The 24,555-nt window shown below is 42.1% G+C and overlaps 1 protein-coding gene across 1 annotated transcript in view; it reads left to right on the forward strand.

Moving 5' to 3' along the window:
* zzef1 (zinc finger, ZZ-type with EF hand domain 1) overlaps positions 1–24,555 on the forward strand; it is a 31,152-nt gene that overhangs the window by 1,160 nt on the left and 5,437 nt on the right. The window contains exons 2-52 of the mRNA XM_046411663.1: positions 39–183; positions 320–514; positions 686–869; positions 1,001–1,200; positions 2,520–2,730; positions 2,841–2,957; positions 4,092–4,270; positions 4,508–4,606; positions 4,735–4,826; positions 4,934–5,079; positions 5,334–5,439; positions 5,632–5,853; positions 7,182–7,273; positions 7,446–7,681; positions 7,867–8,000; positions 8,081–8,151; positions 8,239–8,353; positions 8,473–8,638; positions 8,890–9,011; positions 9,099–9,221; positions 10,099–10,268; positions 10,365–10,446; positions 10,545–10,746; positions 10,860–10,993; positions 11,118–11,358; positions 11,504–11,583; positions 11,683–11,776; positions 11,882–12,365; positions 12,457–12,621; positions 13,001–13,120; positions 13,259–13,420; positions 13,621–13,753; positions 14,345–14,483; positions 14,631–14,796; positions 14,890–15,152; positions 15,621–15,778; positions 16,036–16,231; positions 16,364–16,527; positions 17,260–17,540; positions 18,209–18,383; positions 18,478–18,610; positions 18,702–18,928; positions 19,062–19,370; positions 19,449–19,549; positions 19,668–19,803; positions 19,966–20,325; positions 20,496–20,639; positions 20,934–21,102; positions 21,209–21,307; positions 21,464–21,629; positions 22,959–23,109. Coding sequence (XP_046267619.1) covers positions 39–183; positions 320–514; positions 686–869; positions 1,001–1,200; positions 2,520–2,730; positions 2,841–2,957; positions 4,092–4,270; positions 4,508–4,606; positions 4,735–4,826; positions 4,934–5,079; positions 5,334–5,439; positions 5,632–5,853; positions 7,182–7,273; positions 7,446–7,681; positions 7,867–8,000; positions 8,081–8,151; positions 8,239–8,353; positions 8,473–8,638; positions 8,890–9,011; positions 9,099–9,221; positions 10,099–10,268; positions 10,365–10,446; positions 10,545–10,746; positions 10,860–10,993; positions 11,118–11,358; positions 11,504–11,583; positions 11,683–11,776; positions 11,882–12,365; positions 12,457–12,621; positions 13,001–13,120; positions 13,259–13,420; positions 13,621–13,753; positions 14,345–14,483; positions 14,631–14,796; positions 14,890–15,152; positions 15,621–15,778; positions 16,036–16,231; positions 16,364–16,527; positions 17,260–17,540; positions 18,209–18,383; positions 18,478–18,610; positions 18,702–18,928; positions 19,062–19,370; positions 19,449–19,549; positions 19,668–19,803; positions 19,966–20,325; positions 20,496–20,639; positions 20,934–21,102; positions 21,209–21,307; positions 21,464–21,629; positions 22,959–23,109 — 8,559 coding nt within the window. The remainder of the gene's footprint in view (positions 1–38; positions 184–319; positions 515–685; positions 870–1,000; positions 1,201–2,519; positions 2,731–2,840; positions 2,958–4,091; positions 4,271–4,507; positions 4,607–4,734; positions 4,827–4,933; positions 5,080–5,333; positions 5,440–5,631; positions 5,854–7,181; positions 7,274–7,445; positions 7,682–7,866; positions 8,001–8,080; positions 8,152–8,238; positions 8,354–8,472; positions 8,639–8,889; positions 9,012–9,098; positions 9,222–10,098; positions 10,269–10,364; positions 10,447–10,544; positions 10,747–10,859; positions 10,994–11,117; positions 11,359–11,503; positions 11,584–11,682; positions 11,777–11,881; positions 12,366–12,456; positions 12,622–13,000; positions 13,121–13,258; positions 13,421–13,620; positions 13,754–14,344; positions 14,484–14,630; positions 14,797–14,889; positions 15,153–15,620; positions 15,779–16,035; positions 16,232–16,363; positions 16,528–17,259; positions 17,541–18,208; positions 18,384–18,477; positions 18,611–18,701; positions 18,929–19,061; positions 19,371–19,448; positions 19,550–19,667; positions 19,804–19,965; positions 20,326–20,495; positions 20,640–20,933; positions 21,103–21,208; positions 21,308–21,463; positions 21,630–22,958; positions 23,110–24,555) is intronic.

Here is a 24,555-nt window from a genome sequence, read left to right on the forward strand (position 1 = left end):
GTCTGTGTATGAAGTCTCTGTCTCTGTCCCTGTCTCAGGCCTTTGGACAGTTTGATGCAGAGGGGGATGGGGTGGTGGATGTAGAGAGTATGCTCATTGCTCTGAAGAACTCCAATGGAGCTAATCTAAAGGGAGAGCTGAGTCATGTGATAAGACAGCTCCAGGCATGCTCGCTAACTCCAGGTATGAGATGTGATTTGTTTATGAGGGTCAACAAAGTCAACCTTATTTGAATAGCTATTGTAAGCAGATTGTAGAGATGTTAACCATGAATGTCTTTCCACCCTTTTTCTTGTGTTCCTCCACGCCTCCCCCACAGGTTTTGTTGACATATTCTCCAAGACCAAAGACCGGTTAGGGGCACATGCCTCTAAGATCCTTAAATTCTTACACAGGAATCGAATTCCCAGCAGTGCCATCCCTTTCCCCATTTTAGAGGGCTACAACAGTATCTGCACCATGAGGTCCAGTGTTGTCCAAGATTTTTTGCAGTTCCTCTTGCAGAAGGAGAAAGGTGAAAACCAGAACTTCAAGTTGAATAAGTTGTTTAACTGCTGACTCTGGAATGCTCTCCTGTGTATTTGAAGAAGACAGCAACACTACAAACTTATTTATAAATTTTATCTGTCTCCCATTGCCACACACCTTTTATGCCATTGTACTAATCTGTATTTGTTTCTTTCAGATTTAGATATCCAGTACAGGGCAGAGCTGGACTGTGATCCAGAGGTGGACAAGGTCAAAGTGGTCACACAGTGCTACAGCACAATAGAAGCTTCATCTAATCCTGCAGACATTTACAAGATGACAAATGGAGAAACTGCATCTTTCTGGCAGTCAGACGGCAGTGCACGTTCACACTGGATAAGGCAAGAGTGTCTGTTCTGTAGAATGCGACTCGAGGCTTTGAATGGGTGTCTGATTCTTGAGCAATGTGGTTTTTCATTGACATGTATATGATCAGTTTGGAGGTGGAAACTTGTCTCCTTTTTGTTCCCAGATTGAAAATGAAACCAGATGTGGTTTTGAGACGTCTAGCCATTGCTGTGGCTTCTGATGATGAAAGTTACATGCCTCAGCTGGTCACGGTTGCTGTTGGGAAAAACCGGTGGTCACTGCAGGAAATCAGAGATATCCGCCTCCCCAGCAATGTCACAGGCTATGTTGCTCTCTTGGAGAATGCCAGCATCACACACCCCTGTAAGTCACCAGCCGTTTATCTGTCAGCATAGTTGTTTATTCACTTTGGGCTTGCGTGGTTCTTCGTGAATAGTTCAACATGAAAGATTCCATAAGCCTAGAACTGAATCTACCTACACTCATAGACAATGTGATGTCACTCATTGGTTTGTGGTCTACCCTTTTGAAGAATAGCGTTCTGGTTGTTGGCAAGTGCAAGAGTCAAATGTTAGCAGAATCAAATAATGGTGACAAATTCAGATTCAGATGTATTTTGAAAGCAGTCCTGTGATTTGCAGCTTTAGCCGCAAGCTGAATCAGTCACAGCCCACGGTGCTTTGTGGCTTTGAATGATATGCTAAATCACAAATCAACATTAATTTCATGTTGTCCTCAAAAGATGAAGCGTTTACATTGTGGGATGCGCTACTGGTCCTTGGCCTGCCCAATTGTGTGGCTCGCCAATCCAAATTTACTGGGAGATCATATGTTTTCTTAACTTTTTCTGTGATTTCTGTGATTGAAATTAACATTTAAATATGCAATAAAGTCTAAAAGAACATTTCCCTTTCTAAAAAAAAGAAAAAGGCAACTTTTATTATGCCTGAAATTGTGCCTGAAAGCTGGATCAATCACAATAGGCCATTTTACGCTTCTTCGGACTGTTAAGTCAACACACGCATGTCATGATATGGAGGTTGCCAGTGTCTTATTACATAGCTGCAGATGCATTTCCTGTTGAGATGAGAAGTACCTGGAAAGCATGGAAGAAGGGAGGCACAGCTGAAAATTCTTGCCTGCCTTGACTCTCTTGAAAGCATATAGACCATATCTGCTGAGACACAAATGAATTCACATTATGAAGCGATAACACACTGTACACTCTCTCGCTCTCTCTCACTGCAGTCACCTTACAGATAGAATAGTAATCCAGTCATCCAAACAAGATGGTATTTCCTTGAAGAGAATTGAAATGTCATTGTTCTAAATGAATAGATGGTCTACACAATCCACAGCAATAAATAAATAAAACATGATAGATAGGTTACTGTGTATTTGTTGTCACAGTCAAACAAGAAACCACATCGTAATTGAAAATGTTTTAAAAACTGTCAGCTAGATGGATCATGGGGCTATAATGAGATGACTGTTATTTCTATTTTAGTGAGACTATTAGTTGGACACTGTCAATAGAAGGCAAACAACTTCTGTAATTAAAAGGCCCATCCAAAATTTAAATCTCAGAGCTGTGCTTGGGATGAACCAGCCATTTATGGCATTTTTCCATGATGTGTATTCCATCAGTGTGCTAACTACATTATGTCTTCATCCAAACCCAGACATCCAAATCAACATCAAGCGGTGCCTGCGCAACGGATGTGACACGCGGATACATGGCTTGAAGACACTGGGCTATCAGATTACCAAGAATAAAGAGGTGTCTGTTTCAGATGCTTCAGCCATCTGGTACCTGTCTCTCCTCACCTCCTTGGTCACCGCATCCATGGAGACTAACCCTGCACTGGCTCAGACTGTCCTTCAGAGCACACAGTAAGAAAAAAAAATTGTGAGGATTATAATGTTTCAGTTCTTATTGCACATGTGATGTGATTTGTCCAGCACTTGGATTCTTAGAGGCTCCTTGTATTGTCTCCTCCTAGAAAAGCCTTACGGCACATGCCACCGTTGTCCCTAACGGCTTCGTCCACAGACTTCCCCAAGTTCTTCTCCTTGAACATCCTGAAGGAGGTGGATGGATTTCTCCTCAGGATAGCAGAGTAAGGAACTACTGGGACTACATCAGCACACTGACCCATCACTGCCACATTATGTTGACATCATCACCTTGAAAACAGACTAAAACCAAAGTATTGATTAAGCCGGATGATGGAACACTTATTTCCATTCCATTTGATATACTATACTGTAATCCTTGAGTGGTGGTCTGGGTGCTTATCTACAACAGCAGTGACAACCGCCTGAAATAATCTCACCAGTTAAAAAGCAACTGAACTAGACTCTGGGATTTAGTCTAAACTACAAGCTATGTTTTGTTACTCTTTAAATATTAAAAATCAATTTACCACTGTTGTAGTCACGTCCCTTAAACCCTCACACAAAAACACTTTGCTTGCGAGACTTCAAACTTTGTTTTGTTACATTTCAAACAAAGAAATGTTGTGAAAAATTGTTTGCATACACATTTGGTCTGAATGTGGCCATCATTTCATAGATATACTGTGTTTAGGAGAGACAACAGAGTATGACTGCATTGAAATTAATATTCATGGAAACATTTGCAATTAGTCAGTAGTATACCAGTCTTTGAATTTTGTTTTTTTGTTTCTGCTATTATTATTGAAAATAATGATAACTTTTCCTCCCTTTTTAATTCTAATGGAGAATTGTTAGAAAAACTGCAGTGGAGCATACCAGTTGTGCAGCTCAGCAATAATTAAAACAGCCAGGGTGTCTTTTTCCACATTTTCTAAATTAATGTCATCTATATTGTTATATAAAACTAATGTTTTATTTATATGTAGTGTACACAGATCAATTCCCAGAGGATTTTTAAAGAAATTGCAATGTAAGTGACAGAAGAAAGACTTGTTTTTTTCAAAGATCACCTGAAGCTAATATCTGGTGCTGTCTACTCTGCAGACAGCATGAAGAGTAAGAGCAATTCCAGTAATCACTGATGCTGTCAATGTTCATATGAGCATATCAATTTAAAATTAACTTGAGAGACTGGAAACCTAATCTTGTAAGATGTGAGAGAAGATTTGAAAGCCTGAATACCTGAAAATATGCTTGGCCAGAAAACCTACAACAAATGGAAACAGAAATGATCATTTAATATAAATGAAAGCATCCCATAGCTAACCAGTGTTTGTCTCTTTGCTCTTGTGTAGTTGCTGTGTGAGCCCTGATGCAGAGTTGACGCTCCTGGCCTTTGCCCTGGCCAGAGGCAGCGTGGCAAAGGTGCTCCAGGCCCTGTCCTGCATCAGCGATCATTTAGAGACGGAGTACAAGGCCTCCTCCCTCATCGTGTCCATGGCTTCCGTTAGGCTGAGACTGCTAAATCGCAATGGTAACGTTACTACCTTTGCTCTTTTTCGCAGGAGGACATTTGAAACCATAGACCAAGGAGAGAAAGTGCTTAGCCTACAAAGAAGAGATGCATTACTGGACTGTGCAGTGGAAAATTGCTATTTCTTTTACAAAGCTGCAGCTGTCTTCCAGGAATGAAGCTACAACTTGTACGGAAAATGATTAAATAATTGGTGTAATAGAAAATACATTTAAAATGATTTATGTCTCATTACAGGGAAGACTCTCCAGTTGCACTTACAGGCCTGTGATGTGAAAAGTAAAGAGGAGAAATCAGGACCAGAGAGCATGCTCACAGAATCCTCCACTGGAGACGGTACAACTGAGAGTGCCTCACTCAATGAGAAAATACCAATAACAAATTCATACTCAAGCTAGGGATGTCTTCAGCTTAACTTTGAACTTGCTGTTAGGTTTTACCTGAATGTTTTTGTTGTTCTGAAGGTTTTCTTACAGAAAGTGGCAAGAAGAAAGCTAGTGTGATCCTGTCAACAGAGGACCAGAGTAACTTCCAGGTCACTCAGATGAGGATCAAAGTGAGGCTCTGTTTTTATTTCACCGTTTCACTGAGAGCTGTGATAAGGCAGACAGTGATGAAGGATCGCTGTAGATAAAAACGTACTCTCTGGTTCCTTTGATTAAGGTGCGAAAAGGAGCCATTGGAGCAAAATGTGGCTTGGTGTTTGCCTACAAGGAGGAAGACCCTTTTGATGCAGAGAAACATTTCAAGAGGTTCAAGAAATATGATGCATGGGACTACAAGGACTACAAAGAGTTTGTACAAGACAAGTAAGGATTCTTTTATAGCTGTCTAAGTATTATTATTGTTGATTGTTTAGTTTCGTGTGATTTTGTGTTTATATGTTTACAACTTGACAAGTCCTTTAGAAGAGAAGTTGTTGATGATGATTAGAAATGATTAGCAAATAATGGTACTCAGCACTGTTGGGGTCTGCTTTAGTGGTGTGTGTGTGTGTGTGTGTGTGTGTGTGTGTGAGTGTGTGAGAATGAATGACTCACCAACACTGTCACCTGACCTGCAGTGCGAAGATTCCAGCACAGTCAGAGGATGAGCCGATTGGCTGGTTTGAGCTTGAGAATGACTGGAACCATGTGGAGATTGAGCTGCAGCAGTGTCGCATTGCAAAGGTACATCCTGCATCCAGTTAAAACTAAGATACGTGTTGTCTTTCTTATATTTTCTCTACATTATTTAATCACTCAACTGGTGATTTCTTAACACTGTGTTCTCTTGCATAAATTATTTTTCATTTCATGCTGCCAGACGTTTTGAATTTGTTGTCGTTATCATGTCAGCACACTTCTTATTCCTCTTCACAGTTCCTGATGGTGAAATTCCTCTGCACCAGACAGGACTGGGTTGCTGAGCGCCTTGGAGTGCAGTCTCTCACCTTTCGTGGCTATCTGTGCCCCGGGGAAGAGAGGCTCGGAGACCTGGACGACCTCAGTCCAAAGGCAGAGCGCTACGACCGTGATGCAGTCTCTGGCCTTTGTCTACTCAACAAGACGCTATTTTTCATACAACAGCTTACACGAGATATGGTAACTATGATAACTACTCAAGTGAAATTTCATTTATATATCCCAAAATCACAAATTTTCTTCAAAGGGCTGCACAGTCTGTACAACATGCGCGTTAGGAACCTTTGACAACCGTTCATTATGATAAGGAAAAACTACCCCCAACAACACAAAACTTGAAGAACTACTAATCATTAAAGTATCAATATTATTTGTATAAATTAGTACCGTACATAGAACATACTACCACCTCCATAACAGACTTCTCAAAACAGCACACCACCACAATTAAACACACCGTTTAATTTGTAGGAAATCTGATGATTTTAAAAACTACACTGCTCAAGGGCCAATGGCGACAATGGCTGATTAAAAAAAAAATTGCTTCCAGCATTTTTTTTCTTCATTACTCTTTAAAATGATCTCTCACTAAATTACACCAGCCAGAGAACAGGTTTCAAACTAGCTTGTTACACTGGTGGCACTGGTGCGACTCATTTATTTGTTTAGGTGCACCCAGTAATATATTTTAAGCATTACTTTTTTGTCAGTATAACAGTATTTTGTCAGCCATAAACATTGGGAATCTCTTCACACATTACATAGACTGTATAGTTGTAAACAGGAATAAAGATGCAGATAAATATTTTTCTTGAGTTAAACCACAACAAAATCGTGTTTTAAAAAAAACTTTAAAATTGCTTGACAAACTCAAATAAATAAATCGAACTTAGATAACTGATTGGGTTTTTTGTGAAAACTTCTCTTGTTTGTGTGCAAGGATTGTGGGAGTTGCACAGGGCACGGCCCCAAACACGGGCACAGGTATGCTCACGTATGCATAAAAATTCTGCGATACACAAAATAATCTGAAGAAAATATGTTAATAACAGTTGTTCGAAGGCAACTGTTGGTGTTGTAGTGTGATCTGCTAAATTTCATTAAAATGTTTAGTCATACTTGGCAGATTTTTGGGCACATGGGCAATCAAAGCGGTAGCACTCTGGAGCCCTGACAAATAGAGGGCTTCTTTGTAAGGGGAAACACTAATGTTCATTAGAAATTACCATACAACATACTGCTTGACTGAGATAAAGACTTGACTGCTTTGTCTTGTATTTATAAGACTTGTATTTCATTAAATACCAGTCTTAAATTTAAATTAATTAACTTATCGCTACATTTCTACATTCTTGACTTTATTCTTGGTGCACTTGTGGCTGTTAGGAGACTGCAACATTTCCTGCACTGTACTACTGAGTGAATGAGTGTGACACTGTTTGGCTGTGCTTTTATTTTGTTGTTGTTGACGACTTTCATACAGTTTCCCTCTCTATGCATTTCTGTAGGATGCCTCCAACTTCAAGCAGAAGTATCTTCTCGACTTCAGTGATCTCAGCCTGAAGCTCTTTTGGACCTTCTACAGTAAACTCAGGGAGATGTGAGTAGCAGCACCGTGACTTCTGTTTTTTTTTTTTTATCCAAATGCTCACTATAGTCATAAGTACAGCAATAATTACCAATTGGAACGAGTTGCTCATTGCTCAGTCAAGCCGTACACGTCCAGACATATTAAGGTGTCACCTGTAATGGAGCACATGTCTTTGTCTCAGTGAGGGAGAGGAGGTGTTGAAGAGTAGAGTTCTGCTGCTCCAGCTGATGCAGAACTGTTTTCCCACACTGCCCAACCCACCGGAGTCCCGGAGCCCAGAGGGGAGCAGAGAGCCAGACGAGGGAGTCGCAGCAGCAGCAGCAGCAGCAGCAGCTTGTCCTTCCACATCCAACAGTGCAGAGCCTGTGTCTGACTCTGCTAGAGCTGTGTGTGAACTCTACACTCACCTCTGCCACAGTAAGAGCCTGTCAGCCTTCACACAGCTTACAGTAGTAACAATGATTTGCTTCAATGGTTACATTTGGTCAAATGATTAACTTTCTCTGTAAAAGTTTCTTGGACAGTAGTTGCTTGTCATGGCTGCTTTATAAGAACGTGTGAAAATTGGTGTAGCTAGAATATTTGTAATGTTTGTGTTTCAGTTGTGGATGGCCCAGAGGGTGAGATATTAGTGGAAAAAGCTATGCACAAAGAAGCAGTCAAGGCCATTTTAAATGGGGCTGCTGTTTTCTTCCCTGATAAACGCGTCAGGCGGGACAAACTCTTTCACATGATGGTGAGTTTATTTTAGAAATAATTATAATAATAAAATCAGAATAATAATGATAGAATTTATAATAGTACGCCTTTACACAGAAAAATATCACAGAAGAAGATCAGCCAGAGTCAGTGAAGGTGACGTTTGAATCACTTTGCAACTACTTCAGGTAAGCATACTGTAGATATACAAACACATGTACTCATACACATCCAGATCACAGTGGATCAGCAGCGGATGTGTTTTCTCTACATAGTGACCAGGATCCATGTGGCCTTCTCCTGCTCCCACCTAAAGGAGCTCCCCCAGACTTTGACATCAGCCCCATACTGTCAGTCATGGAGACACTGCTTCTGGTGTCCACAAGAGAGGTGGGACCGCTGTCACACACACAATGTCTCAGTTCATCAATGTCCATCTCTGACGCAAAATCATGTTTCTGTCAACTTCTGTGCCGTTCCTCTCTGTTCAACCGTTTCCTGTCTGTTAGTGCGAGGTTATGATGGTGGATGGGAGTGGTGGAGCCAGCAGGACGGTGTTGCTGTCCTTGTTCTGGGCTCTGCAGGGTAGCCTGCTCTCCTGGTGCTACCTGCAGCTCAAAGGAGGAGTCTCCACCAGTATCACCATGGACCTCGCCAGAGACATTCTGCTGAAATGTGAGATATAGTGACAGTGTTACATGACACAGATGTCCTCTTAAAGCTTCCTGTTTTCAGGGTTAGATTCTGTGCTAAGAAGGACACAAGAGCCTGCTGCTTTTCAGTTAGACGTGATAGTCCAGAGGATCAAAAAATTAGTTGTGTAATGATTCAGTATGATCCCTGTCAGACTGAGTAGAATTCATTGTTGAGTGGATGAGAAAATGTGCTTTCATAATGACTGAATGTTTTGTTGTTGTTTTTAACAGATGTGGATCAGTTCCTAGGATGTATCAAAACTACCCTTGGTTCCCTGTTGGAGAGGTATACTGGTGCTGAAATAACTGACAAACTGGGCAGCTCCATCCTAGCCACAGTCTTCAGGCAACTGGTAATACACTCTTACACTCTTAAGATTTTGAATTGCTTTCCTGCACAGTTATAAAGTTGACTGTAATATCTGTCGTGATCCTGGCAGATGATTTTACTCCTGGAGCTGTGTTCTCTGGACATTCCTCACAGTGTGCTGCTGCAGAGCTTCTCCTCTCTGGTCGATCTACTCAAAAATCTTTCCAGTGATACTGGAGACATGTTTTGTAAGGTCAGTCCACTCTGACCCTAGTTTATCACAGTTTATACAGAATCTCATCCCACTGTGTGAATTTGAATGGAAAGCTGGAAATGCAGACCAGTTTTTGGACTGTGGAGGGCTGAGAAGTATAAAAACACTACTGTAACTAGTGGTTGTGGAGATACTCAGATCGTTCATTTAAATTAAAGTAGGAGTACAGTAAGGAGTAGAAATTATTATTAGCAAAATGTATCAAAAGAGAAAGTACTCATGAAAATGGTCTGTGAATATTATGCTGCTATAAATTATTGGATTTGAGCTAATTTTAACTATTTTTGTGTAGTTTAATTACTAGCAGTGCATAATTAAAACAAATATCTTAATTTCAAAATATAAGTACCTCAGATTTGTTCTTAAGTACAGTACTTGACCAAATTAACTTTGTCACATTCCACCACAATCTCAGAAACTGTCAGCCATCGTCTGTCAGCAACAGCCAGCGTTTCAGGGTGACCAGTGGATATATGGATAATGAATAATCGGGCCAAGATCTCCTCTCCCGTGTGCCTGTCTGAATAGCAGCTTCAACATGAAACTGGAGTTGAATTTGAGAGACAGCTCTTACGTTCATACGCAGATACATTTTTAAAAAACCTCATATAAAACTAAATCGTTGTCCCCAGGTTACTTTTTGGGACCAATGCTCTCCACATGGCCTGTAGGTAGGAAACGCGAAACCAAATTTTGCTCAAACGCGAATGCTCAATACTACTCGGACAATAAACAGAAAACAGAATGATTCAGATACCACAATCTTGTCCTTTGCCTACATATTTTGTATTCCAATGCTGATTTCCATTTATAGAGATTACATTCCACTGTTGATTGTATGCCATGTCGCTGTTAGGAGGATCAAGAGAACTGGCACCAGCCCCAGCAGCCAGTGGTGCTGAGGACCTGGAATATGGAGTCCCCTCACAACTATGAGAATAGCCACCACGAGACCACCATCTTTGCCTGCCCTGGTGCTACCTCCTTTGAGGTGGAGTTTGATGAGCACTGTGAGACTGAGAAGAGGTGATATGATGTACTGAGAAGTTTTCGTTTTCTTTTCTTTATAATTCCTTGTGAGAATTTTTGTAACCCATCCTCTGTTGCTCTTGATATTCCCAGATATGACTACCTAGAATTCACAGATTCTAGAGGTGGGAAGGTCCGCTATGACATGAAGGTTGGAACTGAGAAGTGGCCAAAGGTAGGACATGGGAAACCATTCAACTGTCTCATACGCAAAATGATTTCTTTTTTTTTTTTATTCCTTTACACGTGTCTTGCTTCTATCGGCTCCTATAGAAGGTGACATTTGATGCTGGCCCTCAACTCCAGTTCCTCTTCCACTCTGATAGCAGTAATAACGAGTGGGGTTACAAGTTCACAGTGACAGCCCTGGGCCTCCCAGATATCACTATTTCTTGGATGTCAGACCTGCAGCTGCTGCTGGCTCGCCTGATGGGTCGTCTTGCTTCCAGAACCCTTGCCCTGAAATCCCCTCATGGTGAGACTCAACGTTGAATGTTTGGGTTTGAGAAAAATATCATACTCAAGCATTTTTCAGACCTTTGATGGTAGATTGAAATGTTAATATTTATGGGTTGCTGTCTATTCCAGAGGTACGTACTATTAAGGAGCTTCCACCAGGGAAACTGTCCCATGTTCAGTCTTCTCCTTTATGGAAACCTATTCTGCGCCACGGGTTGTGTGAAACAAGGGAGACGAATCGGACTAAAACAGCCTCAGACGAGGTATGGTCAAATCTGTGTAATCCAGTTATGTTAAAGTTCCATTCTCAGCTTTCTGATATTCCATTGCTTTTTACCTCGGCAGCTAGATGGTGTTCTAATACTGCGTTGTTTTTCCATGTGGCAGACAAATACATGGACTCTTGATGAGTTGACCAGATTCCTGGAAGACTTTGCCCGCTGGAACCCTTCCCAGGAGCCGACAGACAGTAGATCAGAGCTGATGAAGACTCTCATGCAGTCTTGCAAAAAACAGCTAATGAGGCACGAGATTGCTACCGGGTCAAAGACAGACCAAGCTGTGAATGCCATTTGGGCAGCCATGGTATACCACACGCCAGCCCTAAACCATGCCCTGAAGACTTACGGTAATTCTCAGCTATAATTAACGGTCATAGAACAAAAGGTGGTGTATTTATTAAGATTGTTGCTGTGGTAATTGTGGTAATTCTGCATAGTTGATTAACTTGGTTGTCTTGATTTCTCCCATCTGTTTTGTCTTTGTGTGAGTAGTCAGTCAGGACTGCAGATCTTGTCTAAGTGAAGAATTTGTTCAGGTGTATTCACTGGCAGACAGCATCAGAACATGGATGGTGAGTGTTACTGACTGGATTCGTATCTCTGTTGATGGTCTGCTGCTTTATATATGATAATTTTACTGAACTGTTATTACTGATGTCTTTTGATGTCAGCTGGAGATGAAACAAAGATACCGAGTTGGCAAAATGAATATTCCTGATGAGAAAGGGGTTGGAAGTCATGATGAAGTTACCATAGAAACACTAGGTGAGGACTCCAGATAAAGCAAAGCCATATCCAACTATTTCTTTTCATCAACTCATTTGTCTCTTTCTCCATTTAGTTGACTTGTATTATTTTCTATCTCTCTAGCTGATATGTGCATTGAGAAGAGCCTCTTGCTTCTCAGATTTACCCCATGTGGAGTACCGTATCAGAACAGTGACTATTGCAAAGCTGGAGAGGGCAGTAGTGCTCCATTCTTCCGCTCAGGTTCTATCTCAGAAGGGGATTTCCAGGCCAGCTCCTCTGTAGGACCTCAGAGTGTGGGGACTGAAGAAGGAGGTGAGGCCAAAGCAGGACAGAGCCAACACCCCAGTGCTCAAGGCCAAACCTCATCTTGTGGACACAGCAGGCCAGGCCACAGAGACTCCACGGAGAACCTGTCTACCCAGCCAGGCGAACCTGCTTCACCTTCAGACTTCCCCCCAAAAGCCTCGTTTAGGCGGGCATGTCTACGCCTCCTGTCCTGTCGATCAATAGAAGAGCCCCACATGACCCCCTCTATCAAGGATCGCTACCCAATACTCAAGCACATCCTGAACTTTATGAGGGACCACGCACTCACAACGGCAAGGTTACTGACCTTCTGTCCTCAGTTTTGCATTTTTCATCTATCTAATTCTGTCAAACGGGGTTAAGTCATCCAACTATTCCTCCTTCTGTAGCATTCTGCAGACCCTGTCGCTCTGCAAAGCCCAGGCTCTGAGTGTGTGCAAGGTCCTGGTGATGGTTCAGCAGTGTTTACACTCCCTGGGAAAGCCACACCTCTTCCAACCCCCCTGCATCCTGTTCTTACAGGAGCTGCTTGCATGCCAGAAAGACTTCACCAGGTACATCTGTAGAAAATATTTTCAGTTCAAGTGGAACAGCTGCAAATTGAGTATGTTGTGTGTAAATACTGAAATTTAGCTCAGTTCAGTGAATATTTGATTTTGAATAAAGTTTGGAATTATGGAATAACTGTATAAATTTGTTTCTTACGTGCCAAGCAGGGACAGATCATAGTTGAACTAAAATAACTGCTTTGACTTCTGTTCCTGATGAAAATACTGAAGGTGCTAAATTTATAGCTCTGTGTATTGTTGTTTGTACCAATATTGATTATTGTTCAAAAAAATATCAGGTACAATTTGATAAAGAAACAAAGTTTATGTTACAAGAAAGAAAAAACTGTTTCACTCAAGATTTTTTCTTCTTTGTCTTTTTCAGTTATTTCTCTCAGTTATCTGACTGTGGGCAGAAACTAGGAGAGGAGGTGAGGCGTTCCTACCATCAGTTGGTGCTCATGCTGGTGGAGGCAGTACAAGGCTTCAGTAGTGTCAATGAGAAGTAAGTTCTTATCCTTGTAAAACACCATGTTCACACAGAGCTAGATTAATGGGCATTAAAAAGTGCTAGCAGCAGTGATTAGGGTAATTCCAAATGTTTGTGCAGTAGTGTAGCCTGACCCTCCTCTCTGCTCTCCAGAGCCTTGCTTCCAGCCCTGTCATGTGTGCAGACCTGCTTGTTGCACCTGCTGGACATGAGCTGGGAGGTGCATGACCTTCCTCTCTTTCTGAATATCAAGTTTCCTGACCTCCTGCTCAGCATGGCCCAGGAGAACATCAGTGTTCATGACATTGCCATCAGGTAACATCACGCCCCCTCTTAGAAAATAAGGCACTGCACAGTGGAAGTGAAATGTTCTTATTAATGAAGGCTACTGAAAGACTCAGCTTTCATTTATACTGCTTCATGCTGTTTCAAATCTTTTACGTTATGCTAAAACAGTGTTCCAGCCACTTAAATTTACAGAGATGATTATTTCTGTGGTTTAAATTCATCTTCAGTCAATGGGCCGAGGAGGATGAAATCGCAGACTACAAGAAGAACCAGGAGTGGATGGATGAATGTATGGATGGGATGTTTGAGAAGTGGTATGACAAAATTGATGAAGACAACTCCATGGAGGATAGGAGAAAGGTACATCACAGTGCATAAAAGACATAAACATGCAGTCATTAGCAAGGGAAATTATCTTGTATCTAAAGTGTGAGGGAAGAATTGATACTCAGTGCTTGCCACAGCTGCTTTTCTGTTTTCTTTCCTTTGCGTCCCTGCAATAGAACAGATATAGACCTGTAGGTAACACTTCAAGAGACTGCTGCAACCTTATCACCTGTACTTCAGAAAAGACACTTGTGATATCAATATCAATCAAAATGTCTGTCAACATGGCTAAAACAAAACTGAGCCTACAGCCATGAGAGCAGCTTTGTGAGACTGTTCTGCACATCAGTTCTTTGAGTTACATGTTGACATCAACATGCAAACATGCATACATTGACACTGTACACTGATATTTATTAGGTGCCATTTTTACCACGTTAGTGTAACATGTTAGCGTCATCATATTGAAATATGAAAAGTCAAAGACAGCAATGGTTAAGACTGGCATGAATACTGTAATATCGTTTTCCTAATATGATCTCATATGATATGACCACATTGGAATTCTTGTATTTAATGAAGTTCAACAAGCTGTAGGTACAATGGAAATGTTGTTGCCCACAGATGCACATGTTCATTGCTCGTTATTGTGACCTGCTCAATGTTGTGATCTCCTGTGATGGCTGTGAGAGGATGGCGCCTTGGCATCGCTACCGATGTCTGCAGTGCATGGACATGGACCTCTGCAAGACTTGTTTCCTCAGTGAGTTCATACATTCCATTACCCTGGTTATACAGTCACACAAGGGAGTGTGTTAGCCCAGAGTTTAGAGAAACAGGTTAGTTGTAATAATCATAAGTTGGAAGAGCGTCAGTGGTAATATAAATGGGAATGTGTGCTTTAAACCAGGTGGTGCCAAGCCTGAGGGCCATGAGGATGACCATGAGATGGTGAACATGGAATATGCTTGTGACCATTGCCAGGGGCTCATTGTAGGCAGGAGGATCAATTGCAACGTCTGTGAGGACTTCGACCTTTGCTTTGGTTGTTACAATGCAAAGAAGTATCCCGACAGGTGACACTTTTTCATCACAAGTTTCATCACATTTTTGTAAAATGTACTTACTGTTTAGTGGCTTACCTCTGTTTTGTAACCTTCCACCTCCAGCCACCTACCCACCCATCGGATCACAGTTTACCCAATGGTAACCATACGAATCAGTGACCGTCACCGCTTGATCCAGCCATACATCCACAACTACTCTTGGCTCCTGTTTGCTGCTTTGGCCCTCTACACGTCAGAACTGAGCAGTGAGAAGCACGTGGAGGGAGAGCCTTTGAACAGCAATGCTTTGAGGCAGGCCTCAGCCCTGCAGGCATGCTCCTCCCAACTCATCACAGATTGCTTGCTCAAGGGGCAATCTGGCAAAGGTAAGTCCAAACCAGAACTTTCTTTTTAATGAACTATTGGATGAGAAGATCAATGCCAACCTGGCTCCATACACAGTTTAAAAAAAGGGAATAGCGTGTGAATTGCAGTGATGATGGAACAAAACTGGCCATTTCTAGTTCTGTATGAATTAATCAAACAAGATACAGCATCTTTATTAAGTGAGATTTAGTGATACTGGTAGCTTTTGGAAAGAGTCGGGTTGGCCATTCCTGTGACCTGCAGTCTGTATGCTAAGCTAACACTAACTCTAGCTTTAAGTTTGGTACACAGACACAAGATCAATTCTCAAACTTCTCACACACGCAGTGTTTTCTAATTTACTGACTTGTTAATGGGGTTGCTTCATTGTTTATCCATCTGTCGTATGTTATCATTGATTCTTCTGACTTGTATTTTTATGCTTTGTCTTTTTGATACCATCATCCATGTGGCTCTACGCTCTGCAGCCTTGCTCGCTCTGCTGTCATCCAATGAATCAGCTTCTGATAGTGAGCTGTGTCCCGTCTCCCCAGAGTCCTCTCAGGAGCTCAGTACAGCCACTGACACCTCCTCTCTCCCTGGCAGCACTGCAGCAATCTGCTCCCCATCCTCTCCCAAAGACAAGGTGAGAACAGAACTCACATTATAAGATAATTTGATGATTGAATGATGAGCATTCAACGGGGAAGTGGATCATTAGTGTGGCAGGAAACATAATACCAAATCGAACACCAAAATAACAAAGAGAGCAGGTATTTATGTACCATACACATCTATACATATTGAGTTGAGTGCACCTATAATGTAGATAATGCAGTATTTGGTATTCTAAATACCTGTGGCTGTGAACCTTCTCAATTGTTGTTATCATCCCACCATTAGAGTAAACCATCAGGTAAAGAGAAAAAGGCCAAGGAGGTGGGCTCTCCTCCCCCTGCTCCTTCAGAAGTGGCATCCCCCCTAAGCACTGGAGAAGGGGAGAAAAGAAAATTGGTTACCCAAGACACCCTGGACTCCCCCAGCCTCAGCCAGACACCTTCTATGTCCAGTGAGGATCCCCTCTCCCCTGTGGTCCGATGTAAGTATTAAGAGAACCTCCACAAATCTGACTACAGCTCTGATTTTATTCACTAGTGGTTATTAGCTGTCGATATATGTATGTTTTTTTTTACCATATATGTTTGCTTTGTTTTTTTTTGTTTATTCTCAGCTTCAGAGTCTGGACCAGGAACAGTCAATTCTCCAGCATCTGATGTTGTCAAGGAGACAGATGAGAGATTGCCCCAGGTTCCCCTTCAGGAGCATGTGTTTTCAGAGTGTTCCAGAGAGAGGATCCTGGGACTACTAGCTGCCATGCTGCCACCAGCCAAACCAGTACGGGACAGTTCAGTTTTTAGGGTTGATATTCTACATAATGCTAAATGAAATGTTTGGCTTTTTTGGTATGAGGGTAATTAATATTATTCTCATGTCTGTACTTTAAATATGAAGGTACAGCTAGCCGCAAGTAAGCTCAGCTCAGCATTAAGTCAGGAAAACAGCTAGTTTCAGTTCAAAGGTAACAAAATATGCTCTCTAAAACTTGTTAGTTTTCATGTTACATCTAATATATTTAATCTGTAAAGAAATGTTTTAAGTGGTGGACTACTCACTCACTCACTCACTCTGTTTCTAGAATCTTGTGACTTTGAGGTTGCCATGCAACCTGCAGAGAATCACGTATGTCACTGCTCACAGCCAAGAAATAGTCCTACTTGTAACACTCTAAGTACACCACAAAATGTCATATTTATACCACATTGTTTTTATAGAGCTTACACAAGCAAGACATAGTGCGTCAGCAGATTTTTTATGTTTTGACAGAGTCAGACTAGCTGTTTCCTGTCTTTACTCAAAGCTAAGCTATCCTGCTACTGTCGACATGGAATTACTATCAGTGTACACATTAAGATATCAACACTTTGTCAAGTTCAAACACTAAATTATAATGTACCCAACATTAACTCCTGTTCCTGAAATGTCCACCATATTCACATCCACATCAGCACTGACATGTTTTCCACTTACCTACAGATAACATTTGCATCGTCTTTCTTGTATCCTCAGGGCAGCATTCTGGCTCTCCCCAGTGTGAACTCCATCCTGCCCCAGCTTTTCAGGTCAGTCATATCCAATGCTGGATCTCTCAACGAGACCTTTCACCTCACTCTTGGACTGCTGGGTCAGCTGCTGCTCCGAATTCCTCCGATAGAGGCCGACACTGCCGTCACAGAGGCCCTGGCAGACAAATATGATTTGTTATCACAAGGAGAGGCAGCCAGTACAGACACCCCAGGCTGGAAAACCACCCAGCTGCTTTTCAGCCTAGGAGCCATCTGTTTAGACAGGTGAGAAAAAGTGAAACTTAGTACTACCAGTGAAATGTAGTATTATTATTGTATCTCATGACACAGCTGCAGTGTTAATGCCACGTGGACAAGTCTGCACTTGTTAGCACCCACATGAATTTTAGCCAATCCAACCACATGAAATATTTTCCTACCCTGATAAAAACTAATATGAAATTGAAAATAAAATTTCTTTTGTGCTCTTACTGTTATTTGTGTGAAAACAAATAATTTAAACTTTTTTTTATTGTTGATATTCTCTCAACTGTGTATTTTTTTTTTTATTTTTGCAGGAGGGCTGACATTTTTTGGGCACCTCTCGATTTATAATTAAATTAGTTGGATGAATTTACTGTTATTATCTTTACTCCTGCTCAACCACCTTCACCATTTAAAAAATTGCTACTTTTCACCATCCAACTGTTTCAGCCTTAAGGAGCATACAGAACAATCCTACAAAATAGTTCTAGGCAATCACAATTGATGCATTTTTTTGTTTATAGACTTTTCTCCATTGAGATATCTTTCAAAAAAGAAATTCGATGCATCTTTCATCTTTGATGATGTGTGTCATATTTAGTAATATCATATATTGCTTTGTAATTTTTGCCATTTATCAGTGTTGTTGTTATTTTGAGATGTGAATAGTCTTTTCCCGTGTTTCTCAGTCGTATTGGTCTGGATTGGGCGTGCACAGTGGCAGATATCTTACACAGTCTGGATGGTTGTCCGGAGTGGAGCACAGTCATCGCTGCCTTCACTGACCACTGCATTCAGCAGCTTCCCCAAACTCTTAAACGCACCAGCCTCTTCACTCTGCTGGTGCTGGTGGGCTTCCCAGAGGTAAGTTGAAGATTCGGTATAGCACTGTATAGAGCTGAAGTCTGTGTACCCTGACGTTCTAAGCCCAGTTGTAACTCCTCTGTGTGTCTGTCAGGTGCTATGTGTGGGCACTCAGACGGTGTTTATCGACAACGCCAACGAACAGCACAACATGATCTTGCTCAAACACTTCACAGAAAAGAACCACGCTGCAGTGGTAGATGTTAAGACACGCAAGAGGAAAACAGGTTAGTTCAGCCATGCCAATACTAAGAGCTTTGCATGTGTGTAGAGATAAACATGCTGTTAATCCTCTGTGGGCTTTCTCTTCTTTTATAGTGAAAGACTACCAACTCATCCAGTCTCAGGATTCCGCTACAGTCACTCTCCCTGAGCAGTCAGAGGGCCAGGGCTCCCCAAAAACCCTGCTCAGCCGCTACTTGTGCAATTTCACCTCCATTATCAGCCACCTGTTGGAGACCAGCCAGGACAATGACTCTCTTGATGCTGTGGAGGCTTCCTGGGTCCTCTCCTTGGCGCTTAAAGGCCTCTACAATACACTGAAGGTACCTGCCATGACCGTGCCATAATTTTACATGTAGTTAACAATATCTGCAACTCGGCTAGGAACGAACAGACCAGATGATATGAAATTATCTCAGAGGTGTTTGTCTCATTCTGTTTTATCCTCTTGTGTAGCAACATGGAGTAGAGCAATCTCAGGACGCCATCCAGCAGTCAGGACTGACCCAGCTGCTGGTGAGGAAGTGCGGCAAAGGGACAGGCTTCAGCAAGCTGTGGTTGCTACGAGATCTAGAGATTCTCTCCATCATGCTGTACTCCTCCAAGAGGGAGATCCATTCCATGACCCAGGACCCGGAGCGAGACCAAAGAGAGCAGGAAAAGGAGCACGACTCTGACCACTCCAGTTGTTGCGCTGACGACACTGACACCAACAGGGCCGACCCTTTGGAGGGTCTCGATGAGGAGACCAAGATTTGCTTCCAGGTGATTAGGGATCTGATTTCTGGTACATGTGCCAAAATGTAGTATGATGTAATAATCTGAATCCTTTTTCCAATGCAGATCACCCATGATGCCTTAAATGCCCCTCTGCCAATACTGCGAGCCATGTATGAGTTGCAGATGAAGAGAACAGACTCTTTCTTCCTGGAAGTGCAGAAGAGGTCAGCATCAACTTCCATATACAGGGTTTTTTTCTTTCTTCGTTCCATTGTGGATCACCAATGGAACAGGTCGCATTGTACAGTCTAATACTGCCTCTGTCTGCATTGTTGTTTTCAGATTTGATGGCGAAGAGATAAAAACAGATGAGACAATTCGTACACTGGCTCAGAAGTGGCAACCTGCCCGGAGGCCTCGCTCCGAGGAGAAGAATACCAAGGCCGTGGACACTGATATGATTGTGGTGTCATGCATGGTGAGTTTGAGATGTCAAAAAGCACTTCTGAGAAATGGCTGTACACGTTACCAGTACTAGCATTACTAACATGACAAAGAGAGAAAGGGCACATTAAGAAAAGGTTTGGAGGTGATGTATTCAGTATATCAATATTCTGATGTCCTTGTCCTCCTCCCACAGTCTAAACCAAGTCACTGTGAAAAAGCCACAGAGGAGATCAACGTAGTGGCCCAGAAGCTTATTACAAATTCAGAGAGCGACTTACAGCTCAGCTATGCCAAACAGAGGCGCACCAGAAGTTCAGCTCTATTGCACAAGGAACTGGATGTGCGCAGCAATCGGGCAGTTCGTCAGTACCTGGTGAAGGTCAACCAGGCCATCGCCACACTGTACGCCCGCCATGTGCTGGCCTTGCTGCTGGCCGAGTGGCCCGCAGAGGCAGCATTGAGCGAGGAGGCGCTTGACCTGAACGGTGCTTCACACATGGCCTACATCCTGGATATGTTAATGCAGCTGGAGGAGAAGCCTCTCTGGGAGAAGGTGGGCAGAAAGGCGGAGGATGTGGAGTGTGTGTGTGTGTGTGTGTGTGTGTGTGTGCGTGTGCGCGTGCGCGTGTGGGTGTGGGTGTGTAAAGGTTGCAGTTTCCACTCATTGTACATTCTAAGTGTTTTGTGGATAAGTGCAATTGTGTGCAATCTATTCATGACCAGATTCTCCAAAGGGTGCTGAAGGGCTGCAGCGAGAGTATGCTGTGCAGTCTGTCTCTCACTGCTTGCCAGTTCATGGAGGAGCCAGGTATGGTTGGGCAGGTCAGAGAATCCAAACACCCATATGACAACAACACCAACTTTGAGGTGGGTAAAATGCTTTTTTGTTTCTTTTTTTAATCATTACTACTTAAGTCCTGTTTGTTTGTAGAAAGTGTAATATTTCCTTAAATATTTGCAGTGTCATATTCTCAGATTCAGCCTTTGAGTGGGTCACATGATGTATGTTGTCTAACTAAAGAAGATTTTGAAAAAGAGAACTATTAGTACAGATCCTTATTAAAGAAGGAACGTGTATGCCATTGTCTTTTGTATTTTAACCCACACTATATGATCTCTAGTTATTTCACACTCTGTTAAGTCCCTATTTTCTCTCTGAAGGACAAGGTACACATTCCAGGGGCCATTTACCTGTCGGTAAAATTTGACTCCCGCTGCTACACGGAGGAAGGCTGTGATGAGCTCATCATGTCCAGCAGCAGTGATTTTCTGCAGGATGTCCACAACTTCAGTGGGTCTCCTCAGAAATGGTCTGATTTTGAGATTCCTGGTAAGGAATATTTTTAAAAAGTTGTTTATTCCTTTATTCCTTTTTACTACTTATGTACTTTGATTATGATGTTTAAATCATGTTCATCAACATGTGTTTCTCTCAGGTGATACCCTTTACTACAGATTTATGTCAGACATGAGCAACACAGAGTGGGGTTACAAGTTTTACGTTACAGGAGGCCACAGAGGACGTTTCCAGACAGGTACGTTACATTGGAACACATGCGCATTCTTTTTACATTTGTGCAAACTTTATTCCTTTGTTAGAGAGCAACTCTGCAAACTACAAGTAAATTACAGATTAACCTCAGTTTGGCCAGGTTGTCACCCTCTCTGCCCTTTTGCTTGTCTCAAATCAGGTTTCGAGATACTGAAGCAAATGCTAACCGATGAAAGTGTGCTCAGTCACCTGCCTCTGGCTGACATCTGGGAGTGGCAGGTGGGCGTGGCCTGTCGCCAGACCGGGAGCCAGCGACTCAAAGCCATTCACTTGTTGCTCCGCCTCCTGCAGTGTCAGCCCCAGAAGTAAGAGGCCAGCCTTGCATGTACATTTCTACCTGTTTGCTTTTCATTCTCCTCAAATGTATGTAATAAGCTCCTGCAATGTGATAAGCACAAACACGCACTCATTCTCATTTGGCTCATCCAACTTGAATTTTTGGGTAAGTGGTCCCAGTGCACATGTTTTTATCTCAGCAGTGTATTTCCCCTAGAGGTGCAGAGTTGCACATCCACACAGTTTGCATAAAAGCTTTCATAAATCTCTACTGTCACCACCACGGATATGAGGTAAAGGATGTGTTTAGGAATTTGCCTATATGCAGACTGACTCAGGGTCACAATGAAAACACAATGAAAACATCACACATTTTGTGAAAAGTTAGACAGACAGACAGCATTGATTCATTTGTAAAGCTGAATTCTAGACATCAGAGTTTCATATAACTGACCTTTAGAGTCCCCTTTAACTCAAAAATGTATTTTTTGTATTGTTAATTCACTTGGACCTTTTACCGTCTTGAAATACTGCAATAACCAGAAGAATCGGCTGCTGTTAGCATGAAGAGGCGTGGATCAGGGCAGTCAGTTCCTAGTAAAACACTGCACAGAACTTGCAGAATTCACCGCAGTTAAGCCAGAATTTAAAGTGAATTGATTTAAACTGCAGATTGTGTTTTGCTTTTCTCTGCTCTTTTATCTTTGGCTTCCACCCGCTATCAGCAGTTCACATCACAGAATTTTAAACCTAAGTTTAAAGCTGTTTCTTGCCAAAATGCACCTTAGGAGTTGAAGTAACATCCACCTCAAAATCTTTAGGTACACAAGCTTAAGCCTTCTTCTTTTTATCAAAAAACAAGATATTTTCTAAAGCAGTTCCTAATCTTTGTGCTGGTGATATAACTGGGTGAATTTCATTTGGATCCAAGCTGAGGAAGTTGTCTATGGGAAAAATCAATGGGACTTTTTGAGCACTGTTCGAGTATGAAAGTATTGTGTGTTGTAGTGATTTGCCATGCAGAACACATATTCAGAAGTGATTTGTTGTTTAAAAAAATTGCAAATTTACAAACGTCCCACACACCTTCATTTCTTATTTTTTTTCCCTTTTTTTTCTTTGACCCAATGAAAAATCCATCCATCAATCTGAACAGTTGAGCTTATTAATGTCTTTTGGACATCACAAAATGCACTACTGAGTAATGATAAATGCGGGAATTTTTACTCGCTAAAGTGGCCTCTGTTGGTTGTTTTTCCAGCATCCTTGCTTTTCTCAGAACATAACTCTTTATTGTTCTGTTCCGCCTGCCTGTGTGTGTGTTTGTTTGTCTAACTATCGATGTGTTTGCCCTCCAGAGCCTGTGAGCTGACTCTGCTGCGTCCTCTATGGCAGCTCTATATGTCTATGGAAAACAGTCTGAGCCAGGATCCCACCAGTATCACTGTGCTGCTGCCTCTTCACAGAGCCCTGACTGAACTCTTCTTCATCGCAGAGGCCCGTGCCATTGTGAGTGAACACACATCCAAACACACGCACACACATATGCAGGCCACATCTAGCGTTGTATAAGTGTTGCCGTTAAGGCTAAAAGTGCGGCATTGTGGCTATTTGTTTAGTTGCGCTGGTTGTTTTTGCTGTGATGACAGCATTATTGACTTTGCAGGTTAAATATAGAATAGACTCAACAAGGCTGATTGTGTAGAAACCATGTTTTAGTCTGCTGTTTTTTGTCAGTTCGAGCCCATTTCAATGAAATGATGAGGAAAATAAACAAAATTAAAGTTGTATTCTTTACCTTGGTTTTACCTCACCTCTGTCTATATCTGTCTCTCTGTGAGATGAGCATGTTTTCCCTCCACCCACCTGTTCTCTGCTCGGCTCGGGGCCAAAGCCCGGCCCTGCCATCTGCCAGACAGCACAATGCCACACTGGCTCCCTGCAGACAGTTTGGGAGAGGAAGAGACACTATCCATTTTGTGATACAGATCCTCTCCCCACATTCTCTCTCAAAATTGTCTTGAATTATTAATTAAGAGAAGTCTCAAGGATTATGAGCACGTCGTCAGCCAGGAGTTTCCCATCTGTATATGCAATTGAACCAGACAGTCCCAGAAAAGCACGGCCTCTCCTGTTCCCTTTAGGTCCGGCGGCAAGGCCTGCAGCTGCTGATCTGACAATAAAATTACATCAGTTGACTTGTCATTCAGGATGGATTTTGTGCTCCCTTCTGTGCCGACTGAATGTTGTTTCATGAGAGAGAGAGAATGAGAGTCTTATGTGCAATACCAGTTGATGGACACCAGGGGGCAGTAGCAACACTCAGCAGTTTAGTCTGGGATGCCTTTCATGGGCACTCCAGTGTTGTATTAAGCAATGATAGGCACATGTTGGCGTATGGCACGTCCTGGGATATCCATCCATCAGAGCAGGACCCTTGCTTTAATGGACACACACCTTCGACTCTTCATCCGCAGTTTGAAGTAGTATGGGAAGATGAGATGAAATTGTTTTTGTTGTGTTTTGTGCAAGAGCACACACAGTGGTTGTTTTTAAAGATGTTGACCCATTCACTTTCTGCATCCAAATTTTACCACACCAAACGATAAAATACCTTATTGTTTTAAAAATGCACACACCTGCTACCTCTTCTGGCAGCTGTCACAGCATGTTATGTTTCAGGATGGAGTTGAAAGTATTACAAGAGATTTTAAATAGTGGCTGTCAGCTGAATGTGAATAAAGTAAAATGGGATTTTATAATGAGATAGGACTGTTGTAAGACTGATATTTAACCCAAATCTGGACGTAAAAATATCAATGCTCTACCTCCAACATACTGCAACCCTGTCACCACCCTCCTAAAAAGTAAGGGTTGGATTAAGCATGGTAGCCCTCATGTCATGTTGACATATGAACTGCAGCGAAGACATACAGATGACTTTAGCAGCTCCAT

This window comes from Scatophagus argus, chromosome 14 (genome assembly GCF_020382885.2).
Source record: "Scatophagus argus isolate fScaArg1 chromosome 14, fScaArg1.pri, whole genome shotgun sequence".
Classification (NCBI taxonomy): Eukaryota; Metazoa; Chordata; class Actinopteri; family Scatophagidae; genus Scatophagus; species Scatophagus argus.